This window comes from Chiloscyllium plagiosum, chromosome 22 (assembly GCF_004010195.1).
Source record: "Chiloscyllium plagiosum isolate BGI_BamShark_2017 chromosome 22, ASM401019v2, whole genome shotgun sequence".
NCBI classification, from domain to species: Eukaryota; Metazoa; Chordata; class Chondrichthyes; order Orectolobiformes; family Hemiscylliidae; genus Chiloscyllium; species Chiloscyllium plagiosum.
Window position 1 is genome coordinate 12611053 of NC_057731.1, and position 13676 is coordinate 12624728.

The following is a 13676-nucleotide window of genomic DNA, read 5'->3' on the forward strand; positions in this document are numbered from 1 at the left end:
GGAACAAATCAAAGGTAACACTGTATAATAATTTTTATGGCGAGCAGTTTCATGCAGCAAACATTATGATATTGTTAGACTATACGGATTCCAACTTTATATGGGAACAAAGAAAAAATCTAAAGATTTAAGGTAACTTGTAGTCTCGTTATATTTTAAAAACACTGTTATTTTAATTTCTTTAGTTTTCATGTTCAGTACTGTTAACCACATGTAATGCCTATGCTTGAAATAGTACTGATTTCAAAGTAATTGAAACTGAATAACAAAAAATAAGTTTTCTATATGGGTCTTCCAATTGAGTTCTTTGTTAAATTGGATTATTAATTTCTATTATTAACAGCACAAGACACACCTGAGTTGAGAAACCCAGTGGACTGCTTGAATCAAGCATCCCCTGTAACAGTTTATTAAACCATCATTTTTTTTATTGAGCATTAAATCCAAGATGACTGCATTTCCCAGACAATAAAGTAGAAGCAGACAACAGTGAAAGGAGATGTAAGCAGTTTAGGAAAATGTGAACAAAACTTATATAAATTGGCAATGGGAGATTATTTAATCTGAAGCCAAAAGTTCCAAACCAAATTTAAAATTAAAGGTGATATCTTGTAATAAATAAACCAAGATACAGTTTAAATTTTCTCTGTCATCTTTGTTTATAGTTAAGTCTGATTAGTTCACCATTACTCTACGAAATAAATAGGTGTCAAATATTTCAGGAAACACAAGACAATTGTGAATATTCTGGCAGCACATTCTGACTTTATTTTAAAAACTCCCATTCATTCAGGTAAAGCTACAGCTAATGTCTAGTGACAGAGCAATGGAATGAAAACAGTAGAAAGTATGTTTCTCTAATTGCACATTCACAGTTTTCTTGTTGCAAAAAGATACAAAAAGAGGAAGAGGAAAGATGATGGTTTAAAAGCATTTGCGGTGTACAATAGATGGACCAGCCTCATCGTATTCGGGCTTGCTAATCCACATCTGCTGGAAGGTGGAGAGAGAGGCCAGGATGGAGCCACCAATCCAAACTGAGTATTTGCGCTCAGGAGGAGCAATGATCTATTATAAAAGGTACATAACAAAATGATATCAGTGACTTATACATAACCAGTTTGCAATCGCAGCTTAAATAATGGGCAAGGTTCACTCATTTGATTCTTTGAGAAAGTGGCTTTCTATTGGAATTGTTATTTTACAACTTTTATTTTGCTTTCTTCAAACTCCCACAAACGGTTGCTAAGTGTGGAGGTGAGCTGGGGATCTGGCTTTGTCAGTTAGCTATAAGGGCATGATGGTGATCTAAGGTGCCTAGTTTCTTGCCATTTTTCTACTTCCTGTCCATGAGGAGGTGCCTCATCCTTTGGAATATCACCATTTGGAGACCTTCTGATACTGTGGATACGAGCTTATTTGCGGGCACTGATGCCTGTTAGCTCTGCTTTGTCATAACATGGCTGGGGGTTCAAGACCTATCTCAGCACCTTATTCTAGCATGGCCTACTGTACTAAATATTGAATATCCAAAAGTGCAATCTTTTGGATGAGATGTTAAAATGATATAATATATTCCTACTCGGTGGATGAAATAAGCCTCCTAACATTATTAAAACAATCACAATATTTTTAGGATTGTGACCAAAAGCCAAATCCTACACCCACTTCCCCTCAACCTCCTAACCCCAACAAACAGATGTGCTGTCAAACTCCAATTCCTGTCATTAAAAGGTTGCACATAGTAATCTATAATGCTGATTAAAGTACACATAAATTCTGAAATTAGACTATAATTTACAAGACTTACTACAGGCTGAAGTATTAGAGAACTTGAAATTGTTGTTGGTTTGAAGTAGTGTTAAAATGTTACGTTTTGGTAATCTAAACTTCATTTTCATGCAGCCAATTGCCAATGCTAAAATATATTACTGCAAGAGAGATGGTCGTGTGATGGTAATATCACTGGACAAGTAATTCAGAGCCCTGTGCAATTCCCTGGGAATAGGGTTTCAGATCCTATCATGGCAGCTGGTGGAATTTAAATTCACTTAATAAATCTAGAATTAAAAGTTAGTCACTGAAACAGCAACCATGAAACTATTACTAATTGTTGTAAAAGCCTATCTCGTTTGCTTCATGTCCTTGAAGAAAGAATATTTACTGTCCTTACCTGGTCTAGTCTCCATCTAACTCTAGACGCACAGTAATGTGGTTGATTCGAAACATTCCTCTGAAAGGACTGAGCAGGCCATACATTTCAAGGGCAGTTAGGAATGGGCAATAAATGCAGATCTTGCCAGGGACTCCCACATGCCATGAAATAATACTTTGTGCTCCTTTTCATGTATTTGGCCTCTGTTCCGCATTGTCATTAGACATCATTGCCTGACTGAGTAGTAAGAGGGATAAATTGCTCTCACACTATTGTTCAGCCAGTCAAAGAAGACAGATACCTGTTTTTCTCATATCACTTCAAGGAAAAGCACTCCTAGGGCTCAAGGTCAGGACCTGGATGAATATTTTGCATTAACATCTCTCCATGCTTATCTATCTATCTTAGCTATTTTTGCCACTGTTCACCTTCAATAACTTCAGACATAAGAGTTATAAGTTTTTTTAAAATATACAGTTATTTAAAGTTAATATATTTTAGAAAGATACCTCAATGTTTATCAGAGCTCTGTTAATTAAAAAGAAATTTGTAGATTTGTTTTTAACATGTAACCCATGTAGAACCATATTTGTTGAACATAAATACCTATCTAATTGGAAGTGCATTTTATCAATAAGGATATTTAACATAGATCTTTTATGAGTTGGGTCAAGAAAATTCTTAAAATTATCTCTGAAGACAAAAGATTAAGTCAAGAATTGTTGAGATTGGCTTTAAATAATTTATAGTTGTGCACTTTATAAATAGATTTACTAATGGAATGGACATTAGAGAAACTTTCCTTTCATATATGGTGTATACCTATGTTGTCTGTATTGTACTGTGTTAAAGGATACCATTGACAGAATGCATTGAGGAAAAGCAATGTGAGTATCAGCTGATGTTTATGGTGACTACATGGTCTGAACATCAACATGAGTGATTTCTGCCTTGTTCTGGCTTGAACAATACAATCACAGAAAAACATAATCTTTTTAATTTTGTTGGAGAAACAACCATTCTGTTTGATACTATTAGTAATGATCAGATACAAAATAATACTGCTGTTTAATTTCCTTAATTACTAACCTTGATTTTCATGGTGCTGGGAGCCAATGCTGTGATTTCCTTTTGCATACGGTCAGCGATACCAGGGTACATGGTGGTACCTCCAGACAGTACGTTGTTGGCGTACAAATCCTTCCTGATGTCGATATCACACTTCATGATGCTGTTATATGTGGTCTCATGGATACCTGCAGACTCCATTCCTGCCAAGTAAATGGTATAGTAAATCAGTAATATCAAAGGAAGTTTTGAATTCCAGACACCTCTGTGAAAGATATCTCATCGTGCTGACTATGGAGAAAAATGCAAGCTTGTAAACCTGCTGTTTGTTGAGATGTGATTTAATTCAAAATCACAAATGGATTAAGCAGATACTGGTTAGATAAAGTGTTGTTAGTTATATTATGGCACATACTGTTTCCAAACAGATACATGGGGACCATAGGAACAGGAGTAGGCCATTCAGTCCCTTGAACGTGTTTCACCAGTCAGTTAGATCCTGGCTAATTCTGAAACAGAACATCATTTACCCATGGGGATGTTTGAACATTTAGTACACAGTTTCAGAACACAATGATGATGGCTCTGGCCATGAATGACTCATTTGAGAGTTGGCTACTCCTGAGTCAGTTGATGTTATTGTTGAATTAGTAATAAAAGTTCATTGTAGTCCCAAATGTGGGCGCAGTTTTCCTATTCAATAAGAAGGATGTTGGTCATGATAGTATTCCAGCTGCCATGGTCCAAGATACAACATAGCTCACCAATGTGTTCTTTTTACATCCTATAAACCACTTAACAGAATTAGCAACTAATGCTTACTCCATAAAATCAACTCACCAATGAAAGATGGCTGGAAGAGAGTCTCTGGGCAACGGAAACGCTCATTGCCAATGGTGATGACCTGGCCATCAGGCAGTTCATAACTCTTCTCTAAGGAGGATGAGGAGGCAGCTGTGGCCATCTCATTCTCAAAGTCAAGAGCCACGTAGCACAGCTTCTCCTTAATATCACGGACAATCTCACGTTCAGCTGGGAATCAAAGGGAAGTAGTACATAAGATTTGTCTTTGATAATTGTACTGCACATAGGCTTGTGTTTGCTCTTCTTCCCACTAAATTTAAAGTGGAAATGAAATTATTGAGGCATCATGTTGCAAGGAATATCTTGACAAAATAAAAAGTAAAACTAAACAAATCTTTTAACAGCTGCCCAGCAGCTTTCTGACGATCTGATCATTTGCATCAGTTGAATTTGCACTTGCTCCAGTTGGATAACATCTATCACAGTCTTTCCTTGATATGTAAAATGCTGCTTGGCTTGCCTTTCCTGAGGGAAGGGGGAACATGAGTTATTTTTATTTGGAGTTGTTTATATCTATCTGTTGGTTGAATAATCTCAAGGATCCGACATGAAGACTTGACTTTGAATTCATCAGTGAGACAACTGGGGGAAATAGGCTTTGTCACCGCCATTAAGATTAGGCATTTCTCAAATTATTCTAAACTGGGGATACAAACAGTTTTTAATTCCTTTCATTATAAAAAACAAATAGTAGAAAGATGTATGATATGTCTGTACTTAACTAGCAGAAAGTGAGGACTGCAGATGCTGGAGATCAGAGCTGAAAAATGTGTTCCTGGAAAAGCGCAGCAGGTCAGGCAGCAGGAACAGGAGAATCGACGTTTCGGGCATAAGCCCTTCTTCAGGATTTTCCTGCTCCTTTGATGCTGCCTGACCTGCTGCGCTTTTCCAGCAACACATTTTTCATGTCTGTACTTAAGCACATGAAAGCCTCCTGCTTTACACTTACTGGATCACTGCAAGCTTTTAAATGTACTTTTAACAGAAAGTAATTGTCCTCAAAACCACAGCCATGTAGAGTTGTGGCTGTATTTTTAAAAAAGCCATCCTGCTCCTTACCTGTGGTGACAAATGAATAGCCGCGTTCAGTAAGGATTTTCATGAGGTAGTCAGTGAGATCACGGCCGGCCAGATCCAGACGCATGATGGCATGGGGCAGGGCATAACCCTCGTAGATTGGCACATTGTGGGTGACACCATCTCCAGAGTCCAGCACGATACCTGCACACAACAACCACCTGATCAGAAACAGCCACAGAAGTAGGCCCTCCCATCTTCCAATGCAGGTAACACCACCCAGACTTACCAGTTGTACGGCCAGACGCGTAAAGGGACAGCACGGCCTGGATAGCAACATACATGGCTGGCACATTGAAAGTCTCAAACATGATCTGGAAGTGAAGAAAATAGTATGTTATGCCATTATGTAATTAAACACTTGTCAGTCCATTGATTATACTGGCATAACTGAAAACCATGTCCAAAGCTTTCAATGGCTTGGAAATTGTTACATCAATATTTTTTAACAGAATGTTTATTTAGTGGATGTGCTGGATCCAATTAATGGATTTGCCAAATCATTGCAGCATAATGGAGCGAGTCAAGAGCAAGTGCATTAGTGAGAAGCTAGCAACAAACAGGCAGCACAGTACCTGGGTCATCTTTTCGCGGTTGGCCTTGGGATTCAGGGGAGCCTCGGTGAGCAGAGTTGGATGTTCCTCAGGAGCTACACGCAGCTCATTATAGAAAGTGTGGTGCCAGATCTGTGGGAAAAAGACCAGTGTTTTAAAATACGGCTGTTCTGTTCATTCCACTGTCAATTATTATATCAATTAGCTTAGTTCAACATCAGGCCTTTGGATGTTCCCAGCCATGTTGATTTAACTGGTTCAGGAAGGTTGCAAATGCTCTCTTGCCTTCTCCATGTCGTCCCAATTTGTGATGATGCCATGCTCGATTGGATATTTCAGGGTCAGGATCCCCCTTTTACTCTGAGCCTCATCGCCCACGTAGCTGTCTTTCTGGCCCATTCCAACCATAACACCCTGTTAGGTCGAACAGAACACATAGAGTTCATATGTAGGATCAACATACTACAGCAATGTTTGACAATATATAATTAGGGGAGCCAGAATGCAACACCTATAGCTGGAATAATTAACATGGAGTTACTGTGAATTTGTCATTTAGCTAGCTGCAGAGCTATAAGTTAAAATGACTTTTGGAAATCACAGTGGGTCAGAAGGCATTCATGGAGAGGGAACAAGCTAACGTTTCGAGCCTAGATGACTCTTTGACTCAGCTCTGATGAAGAGTAATCTGGACTCGAAATGTTAGCTTGCTCTCTCTGCACGGATACTGTCTGGCCCACAGTGATTTCCAGCATTTGTCTGTTTTCAGTACAGAATCCAGCATCTGTAGTAATTTGCTCCGACGATGACTTTTGGCTCTTATGGGATAAATTTCATCCAGAATCAAAGCTTGTCATTTTCATAAAATTATGCAGCACAGAAGGCAATTTGCTCCCACATGCCATTACTGAATATAAAAGTTATTCATTCCACTCCCATGAATCGTTTTAAGTGCATGTACTGTTTGAAAGTTACCACTGATTTTACTTGCACCACTTTTTCAGGAAATGGATTCCAGATCAGAATGATTCTAGTGTGAAAGATATCCTAGCTCCACTCTGCCTGTTTTCCCAACTGCCAGTGTCCCCCTTTCGCCCTCTGAGTAATGGAGATGATCCTGCCTCGATCAAAACTCAATATTTTGTCTCTCTCTGTCTGTCTAAAAGTGATTTGAAACACCGATGAGTATCTAGTGCACACATCCAGCACTGTTAATAAGAAGCCACAGGCCGCTGTTGTAGCTGAGCAGTTGCTGCCTGTCCCTGGCTGCTGACCTGATGGCGAGGGCGGCCCACGATTGAGGGGAAGACCGCTCGGGGAGCGTCATCCCCGGCGAAGCCAGCCTTACACAGTCCGGAGCCGTTATCGCAAACCAGCGCTGTACTTTCCTCCTCGTCACACATGGTCAATCTGTATGGATCTGGTGGGGAGAAAGGAGAGATACCATTTCAGACCAGATAACACAACCAGACCTCTGTGTGTGTTGATTCACGTGGTTAGCAATACATTCAATGCGATCTTTAGTGTGTTGATATAGATCCCAGAATGGGATGTGGGACAACTTGGCACTTGTTAGATCAATATGAAACAATTTTGGGAATGAACCGCTTATTTAATTTACAGATCCCAACAATATTCCTGTGAATTCAGAATATTCAGCACAAATAAATCTTAATCAAATTCCCACTTTCTCAGGCAGTTCAAGGCTGTTTGAAGTTTTCAAAAGAGCCAATAGGTCCCTGCTTTCTAACAGGAAGTCCAATTTATTTTAATGCATCTTTTTTTTCCCTAATTAGGAAATCGCCTGCAGCACCATAAAAGTTCTCCTCCAAGTATGTATTTCTTAGTCCAAGTTGCTCCTGCCCATCCTCGGGCATTCACCTCGGACTTGCAGTACCACGAGCGAGCAGAGGGGCGCTGGAAAGGGATTGGGAAAGGACCATATTTAGCCATGAACCCAGAAAATCCCCAAGACGGAGCGGCTGCGACCCAGTGTCACAGCTGGTCCACGTCAAGCAATGGGCTCTGTTGGTAAACCCGTGAATCCTTCGCCAGACACTGTCACCCTTATCCGTTCTGCCAATAGGCCACTACAAAGCAGATACGGAAAATAATACTGAAAAAGGAGCTTGATTCCAGGAGTAAACAAGCTGGAGATTCTGAAGTCCAAATTAAAGCATTAAATACAGTGTAGGCAGCCAGTCTATATAAACAGGAGCAGAGTCAAACTCCAGCACATCTGGAGATATACACAAGGAGTGCTCAAACATAAAACTATCAAAATCTGGAGAGCAATTTAATGAATTATCCCTCAGATACTCATGGCTTCTAGAAACAAGCAGTAATTGCCTGTGCTGACTCTCAGTTCAGATAGAAACCCTTACAACAAGTCTGTCAGTCAGCAACCACAAAACAAAAATCAAACCCACTTTGTTATCAGTCCCGAAGCCCACTTTTCAAACTCGACATAGGCAGATTTCCACGTTAAACCGTTCTGATATTTTATCGCCACTCAGTAAGCAAAACGACAGGTCATGGTTATCCATTTGCCTTTTAACATTTTCTTCAAAAAACAAAATGTCAGGTTTTAATTTGAGAGAGCCCCCATGCATGCAATGTACTACTCGCGGTTTGCCCATCAGTACAAGATGTGAGTAAATGCAGATATTGAAGTCAGGTAATTAACCCTTGCCTGGGACTCACCCTGTCTGCTTTGCCGGGGTCCTTTACTCTGGGATGGTGCACGCTCCCTCCCCGCTTTGTTAAGTTTTATAGCCCTTGAGTCTCGTCACCTTCTGATCCACCCACATCAGCCCCAAAAAAGGACCAGACCCCGAGCCCGGCTGCATCGATTGCTGTTCCACAGCCATATACGGTTCTCACAAAAGCCCTTCTCTGGGTGGCCGGTGTACATTCCAACTGCGCAGTTCATGGAGTGAAGGGGAATATCAGCGTTTAGCATAAACAGAGCGACAACTCGGCAGCAGCTGCAAATATACACCGACAGCCCACTGATAAATGGGTCTTGCCATAGTTTGACCATCCTGCGTGACCACTGAGAATCTTAACGCAGCCAGGTTAAACTTCCTCTCATAAGCTGACCGCAGAACTAATATTTCTGCACATCATTTTTGATATCTGAGGCACATCCAGCGGCAGCGTAAAGTTTCCAGAGGATTCAGTGCACCACAATCTATGGGGAGACGAGGAATATCCTTAGATGGTAAAGCCGAGAGATAGCCACATCCCTCTGTGAAACAACTCGATTTCATGAATTTAAAGGGACATCACTATAAAGGGAAGTGCAGATATTTTACCAACTTCAGTTTGACCGAAGACTGATAGTTTGGTCTTGGTGTATTATCTCATTGATTGTTGTTGCTTTGGAGTGCACTTGACATTGACTGGTATCTCTGCACTTACAGCTCATCTCGTGTTGAAAATTAAAGCAGTTCAGTGTCAGGGTTCAAAGTGGAGTGCCTACTCGCTGAAAGTTCCTCTTTGGTCTTTGCAGAGTGTTGTCCTTGATGGAGTGTTGCAGACGGACACACTGTAGGTCCAGAACTATTATGTTCAGGACACACTAAAGCTTAGAGCAGCAGCACGGCAATGGGGAGAGGCTACAGACAGAATGTACTGAAACACTGATAATTTATAAAACTCTCTGGGCGGTAGATATTTTTCCAATCAACCTGTTCAGAGATGTTATTACGCACTGCTGGAGCAGGCAGGACTTGATCCAGGGCCTCCTGGACCAGACATTGGGACACTACCACTTCCGCACAGGTGTTCTAATGCACACACCCTTATTCACACACAGCCAGTGGCACAGGCCAATGAACTGTATACTTGTCACTGAATGTGTTTGGGAAATGTCACATTGTACTGCCCAAGAGGTATCTAAGAGTGTAACATAGTTTTCAAAGTTTGGGAGAAGATTTGTAGCTCGTGTGCTCGTTGTTGTGGTTCTGTTCGCCGAGCTGGGAATTTGTGTTGCAGACGTTTCGTCCCCTGTCTAGGTGACATCCTCAGTGCTTGGGAGCCTCCTGTGAAGCGCTTCTGTGATGTTTCCTCCAGCATTTATAGAGGTTTGTCTCTGCCTCTTCCTAGAGGCATGGCACTCATCCACAGATTCTATCAACAAACACATCAACCTGGATCCAATATACCGGCCACTGCAGCGGACAGCTGGAACTGACAACCGGAAGCAGCAGAGACAAACCACTACAAATGCCGGAGGAAACATCACAGAAGTGCTTCACAGGAGGCTCCCAAGCACTGAGGATGTCACCTAGACAGGGGACGAAACGTCTGCAACACAAATTCCCAGCTCAGCGAACAGAACCACAACAGTGTAACATAGTCAATGGAGAAAAGGTGTACATTATTAGTCACCATAAAGTCCCATTTGTTTTTTTTTCTTTGGAAGGTACTTTTAGATGTTTTGTGAATAAAGTGTCAGGAAATGACCATCTTCACTGACATTGCCTTTGACCATAATCCCACCATTAACCATTTGGGACGATCATGTGCAGAAGCTTGACTGGACCAGTTATATAACATCATTGTTACTAAAGCAAGTCAAAGGCTGGGTATCCTACTAGGAGTAGCTCAACTCCTCACTGTGTAAAACTCTCCAGTAACTACAAGGCTCAGTTTGGGAATGTAATTGAATACACTCCATATATCAAGATAGGGACATCAGTTTAATCAGAATTCCCTCCACCTGTGTACTGTCTACAGTAAATTGTCAAAGTTCTTATGACAGCACCTCTCAAATCCATGGCATCCATTATGGAGAAAGATAAGGCCACAAGTATCTGGAAACATCATCACCTCCAAGTTTCAATTCAAGTCACGAAATATTCAAACTTGATCATACATAACTGGGTTCTGAAACTCCCCACCTAATAGGACAGTAGGAACACATTCACAAATGGTCAACAGCAGATCAAGACTAAAGCTCAAGGAGAGCAAACGATGAGCAATAAAATGCAAGCATTCCTGAGCATGGAAGTATGAATTCATTTATTACAATTTCTTAATGAGCTTTTCTTGGCATTTAACATGCAGGGAAAGCTTCAGTTCCACCCCTAGACACAGACATACTGAAAGGAGTATCAATACTTCTATAGTTTAATTTTAAGTATAGGCACCACTTATATAACACACCTTTTTTGTGATCATAGGAATAACTTAGGTGTCAGGCCAAACTTTTCACAACCTGATTAAAAACAAGTTGCTTGCGGATCTGTTCACATAACCAACCTACATCCCAATAAATGTGGACCATTTCCCTCATTTTTCAATAGTTCAAGCAGATGTGCAGTTTTCAATGTGATTTGCAGTTCTGTGCTGTCCCCAGTACAAGCCAATTCTGCCTTCTATATATTACATTTTAAAAAGTGCATAGAAGTATAACTGAAGCCTTGCATCTGGAGCATAAATGAAATTTAAGAAACATATATGCTGATTATAATGTATAAATAGTCGATTACGATTATTGACAATTCATTCAAGATTCTTGGCAACAAATGGACTTCAAGGATTGAAATATACAGAGCAAATCTTTAATTTGGTGGGCTAAGTGGACAGAAAATCATTCCTAGTTGAAACTGATTGTGTTACATTGTAGTTACCTTTATTCACAATTATTACTTACCCAAAGAGAAAGCAACATCAGAATTTATTAAGCAAGTGGTTATATTGTAGGATTTCCCACAGATAATGCCTAGATTCATATGGATACAATTTCTTATCGTCCATGAATTGTAAATATTTCCTTTGAGTATTGTATATCTATTCATTCTCAGAATGTGGGCAATGCTTGCAAAGTTGATATCATTTTTCCGGTCCTCAGTTATCCTTGTGAATATTTCTTGAATTGTGCAGCTTGTTTGTTTCATGCACCTCTGCAATGTTGTTAGGGTGTCTTGGGATTTCGACCCAGTATCGCCGAAAGTGTGGGTATATGATTCAGCTGGGAATGGTGTGTGACTTGGCAGGGAATTTGGAGCTGATAGTGTCCCCATGCACCTGATTCCCTTTTTTGTATAGTAGACGTTATGGGTTTTAGGGACATTTCCAAAGATGCCTGCCCACTAATATCTCAGAAGCAAGCCAAAATTATTTTGTTTTATGGTAACTTCCTGTTTCTGTTTTAGTTCAAGGAGAAATAAGGGGGCACTCTCTGCAACCCTGACCAGTAACACCCTTGCAAGAACCATGAAGCACAAACAGTCTCAACGTCCACCAAATAGACAGATTATCTACTAGTTGAAGGAAACACTCAAATGTCTGAAAAGATGAGACTCTGTAGCCCATTGTCATCTGCTGTATGGTTCATAGCTTTGGCACCCATAGCCTTGAAGGGTGACCCTGCAGGTCAAGGAGAACCACTGTCTACGGGCAAGATTAAGCCTTCTGATCCATCCAAAGGCTGAAAGATATTTGCAAATCAGAAGAGCATTATGCCAGAATGCCATTGGGGAAACAGTCATCCAACTTATTGAGCCACATACATGTAAGCTAAGCAATGATCCAATGCACCATCACTAATGCATTACTTCAACTACTACAGCTGACTCTGTTTTGATTCACTGTTACTTTATTCTGTAACATCAGACAAAAGAGATGAATTTCCCCAGCTTAGATTATTTCTGCGGAAGTTGAGACCATTACCACATTAACAATCCACATACACGCTCCTTCCAGAAGGAACGTAATTAAAAACTCACCGTTGAAGACATGGGCTATTTAGGGATGGTGTATGAAGTGGACAACTGTTCCAGAATGTGTATATTGTTATACACAGACAGTTCTGGTAAGCATTTAAAGAGTTGTAAGGAAATCTATACATGTTGCATGTGGTCTGAGGGAACATGCTGTGGCATTCACAATGTGCCCACCTATTTAGTAGCTTTATATTCAGGTTGCAACTGCCTTTCTCAGCTGCTATAAATATTTTGGCGGGTTGAGATAGTGTTTAATCAGTGATTCAACTCTTCAAAGGACCACCCCCTGCCCCCCCCCCACCAACACTGTGGTTCCCTGTGAGGTGGATACACTGGAATGGCAAACAGACTAATGTACTTACACACTACTTCCAATTTTAGCAGTTTTACAACTTGTATTCCTTAATCAAGATACTCTCCAATACATGGCTCAGCAAGACAGAACAGGAGTGCCCTACATTGTTGAGAATTCTCGAATGCCAAAGTTAGCTTTCCCATTAAAAGATTTTCACAGCTCCTGAAGTAATTGCAACATTACTGGAAAAACCAAACCCTGATTTACAGATCTCCAGCAACTGATGGATGAATTGATAAAGCTCATCGACATGAGATTTTTTTAAAAAATGCTTAAGTAGAGCATGTAAAGAGTGCAAGAGGGAAAGAAAGGCCCAGTTCCTACTGCTATACCATGTAGATTGGAAAACCCACTGTTCAAAATGGCATGTTACTCAAATGGATATGAGATCATGTGATAGTAAGTTAATCAAATAGTTAAAATACTCTCCCAGATCTTATGATGTTTGGATTGGAGGATAATGGATGCATGACCCAAGATGAGTGCACAGTCCGCACATGTTGACCTCTGAGGGAACTGCCCATGAATCTCTAGTGGGCAATCTGGTTGCTACCAGGGCTTTCTGAAAATGTCTCGGAGTTTGACCTACAGTTGGAGACTTTGGACAGTTCCAATATTACTTACCTCGATATTTACCAGGGAAGACCATAACACATAGGAACAGAAATTAGGTCATTCGGTCCATTGACTCAGCTCTGCCATTCAATCATGGTTGATAAGTTGCTCAACCCCATTCTCCTGCTTTCTCTCCATAACATTTGATCCCATGACAATCAAGACCTATCTGCCTTTGGAAATGTTAGACAGGAAAGGGTTAAAAAGCGAGGGCAGCACGGTGGCTCAGTAGTTAGCATGGCTGCCTCACAGCG

The 13676-nt window shown here is 40.6% G+C and overlaps 1 protein-coding gene across 1 annotated transcript; it reads right to left on the reverse strand.

Annotated features, from left to right (window-relative positions):
* Positions 1–360: 360 nt before the first annotated feature.
* On the reverse strand, positions 361–8523 carry acta2 (actin alpha 2, smooth muscle). The gene is made up of 9 exons (XM_043712416.1): positions 8422–8523; positions 6993–7138; positions 6004–6132; positions 5740–5850; positions 5394–5478; positions 5147–5308; positions 4064–4255; positions 3245–3426; positions 361–1068 (listed from the first exon to the last, which is right to left on the reverse strand). Exons 2-9 carry the CDS (start codon positions 7119–7121, stop codon positions 925–927), a joined length of 1134 nt encoding a protein of 377 aa, XP_043568351.1. The 5' UTR covers positions 7122–7138; positions 8422–8523; the 3' UTR covers positions 361–924.
* Positions 8524–13676: the final 5153 nt, after the last annotated feature.

Coding starts and splice junctions, on each gene's coding strand:
- acta2 (XM_043712416.1), bottom strand. CDS start 7,121: ATGTGTGACGAGGAGGAAAGTACAGCGCTGGTTTGCGATAACGGCTCC. Junction 5,851..6,003: donor ATTGGGACGACATGGAGAAG/GCAAGAGAGCAT, acceptor TTTTTCCCACAG/ATCTGGCACCACACTTTCTA. Junction 4,256..5,146: donor CTATTCATTTGTCACCACAG/GTAAGGAGCAGG, acceptor TTTGATTCCCAG/CTGAACGTGAGATTGTCCGT.